The 2,011-nt window shown below is 46.6% G+C and overlaps 1 protein-coding gene across 1 annotated transcript; it reads left to right on the forward strand.

Moving 5' to 3' along the window:
- The first annotated feature begins 722 nt into the window (after positions 1 to 722).
- Positions 723 to 1,532, forward strand: LOC129717180 (probable serine/threonine-protein kinase clkA). The gene has a single exon (XM_055667027.1). It carries the CDS (start codon positions 723 to 725, stop codon positions 1,530 to 1,532), a length of 810 nt encoding a protein of 269 aa, XP_055523002.1.
- The last annotated feature ends 479 nt before the right edge of the window (positions 1,533 to 2,011 follow it).

Consider the following 2,011-nt stretch of genomic DNA (forward strand, 5'->3'; position numbering starts at 1 on the left):
CCCCGCTTTCATCGACCCTTGTAGAAACTCAGGAATCAGGGGAGGAGAAGCACGACGTAGAGCGCGGAAACCGCGCAAGCGCACTTGAACAATTAGAAAAATTAGAAGAAGAATTTGTTAAAAAAAGCCTCCAAATCAGCGAGGTAGAAATTCAAGACACACCCAGTTTTGGGGATCATATCGAAAATTTAAAAAACATATTCTGTAGAAGCAGTTTTATTATTGGGAAACAACTAAATAAAATAAATATGAGCCGAGCGGCAGATTACGTTTTCCCGAAGGCGGATGCACTGCAATGCATTCCAGAATTCAGGGGACACAAAGATGAACTGGAAGCGTTCCTATACCATGTTCAGCATTTCGCAGACGAAATCCCAGAAAACGGGTCACACAGTGCACTAATTTATGTAGTCCTACTAAAACTAAAAGGCAAAGCAGCGGCAGTTTTGCCTCGGATCAAGGCGGAGAGCTGGCCAGAGGTCAAACGCAACTTGATCAAAGAATTCGGTTCCATTGAGAACATCGAGTCGGTAATATAACGGATCGAAACGCTACGACAGGAACCGAGCGAAGATTACAGCGCATATAAAAGGAGAACGATAGAGATAAATGAATTGCTGGATACATTTGAAAAGAATCAGGAGGGTGCAGCGGGTTCTGCAATGGAAAGAAGCCTCAGGATTCATTTTATTGGGGGTTTGCGGAATTCACATCTGAAGTTAATGGCGGGAGGAAATAAGAAATTGAGCTTAGACGAGCTGCTGGACCTACTGGAGGAACGAGGGGAGGAATGCGAACAACTCGCGGATGTAGAAAACAGACTACGCTGTTTGGATCTACTGGAGCAAGAGAAAGAGAGAGGCGGTAGGCGCTGGCAACCGAATGGGACAGGTAGTAACACCCAAGGAGGAGGCCGGGATGGTTTCAACGGAGCCGGGAGCTCGCAGAACAGGGGCAATGAGCGACTTAGCAATCGCCAGCGGCAGATCAATTATACACGAAATAACGAGGCCCAAGATTACAGACAGCAGCCAGGTGGGAACAGTAGCAGCACCAACAACTACAATTACAATAACAATCGTAACTACAGGGAAAACGCTAATAGGGGAAACGAGCGACAACAAAATAACGGGAACTACGGAAGCCAGTCTGGGGGCGGCTGGCCTAATCAGGGTAGAAACCTTGACAGCAACCAAACCAACCAACATAATAATAACGATCGCTACCGAGGTTCACAGGGAGCGCGTTGGAACGGGTACATACACCAAACCGAATCACAAGATTGGCGGGTTGCCGCTCGGAATAACAACCAGCAAAGCAATCGAAATAGTTACTATAATGATGGGTATGACAACAATCGATATAATGACCGCCAGTATCACCACCATGATGATGGTTTTAATTACGGCAGCAATAGAGGAAGATCTCCCGAGCGCGGAAATTACAATAATAATAATGGTAGATATAATGATGCGTACGATCGCCAATCTCGAAGCCGAGGCTACGAGCGCTACCAACAATCAAAAAACTAGGTCGCCGGGGGCCCGACGGCAACGCCAGCCGGGCACCCCGACCGATGAATAGAAATAATTTTGTAAGGAACAAATTGAACAAACCGGTCGAGAACATTTCTCCCAATGTTGGAAATGAGCACGATATTTTTCGAAATTATTCCAGGTGGAGTGACGATGAGACGCACGGTCGTACACAATATGTGTTAAATATAAATCAGCCCAATGGAGGGGCGAAGAACTCGGGGAACGAAAATCATGGGATAAAGGACCCGTTTGCGAAAGAATACTTTAGCGATGATTTCGCGGAATTATGCCAGGACGTCGATTGGCGGAGAATCACTGACGAGCCCAGCCACATAGAGATAACGGACTGGAGAATAGCATGTAACCACATACGGGACAATAGTGCCTGTGTGGCTAAGCGAGTCTACTTTGACACCAGCCGGCGGCTTATGATTACACTGCTGGCAAAACAAAATGTGCAGCAAACGCTGAAC

This window comes from Wyeomyia smithii, chromosome 1 (genome assembly GCF_029784165.1).
Source record: "Wyeomyia smithii strain HCP4-BCI-WySm-NY-G18 chromosome 1, ASM2978416v1, whole genome shotgun sequence".
Taxonomy (NCBI): Eukaryota; Metazoa; Arthropoda; class Insecta; order Diptera; family Culicidae; genus Wyeomyia; species Wyeomyia smithii.

Coding starts and splice junctions, on each gene's coding strand:
- LOC129717180 (XM_055667027.1), top strand. CDS start 723: ATGGCGGGAGGAAATAAGAAATTGAGCTTAGACGAGCTGCTGGACCTA.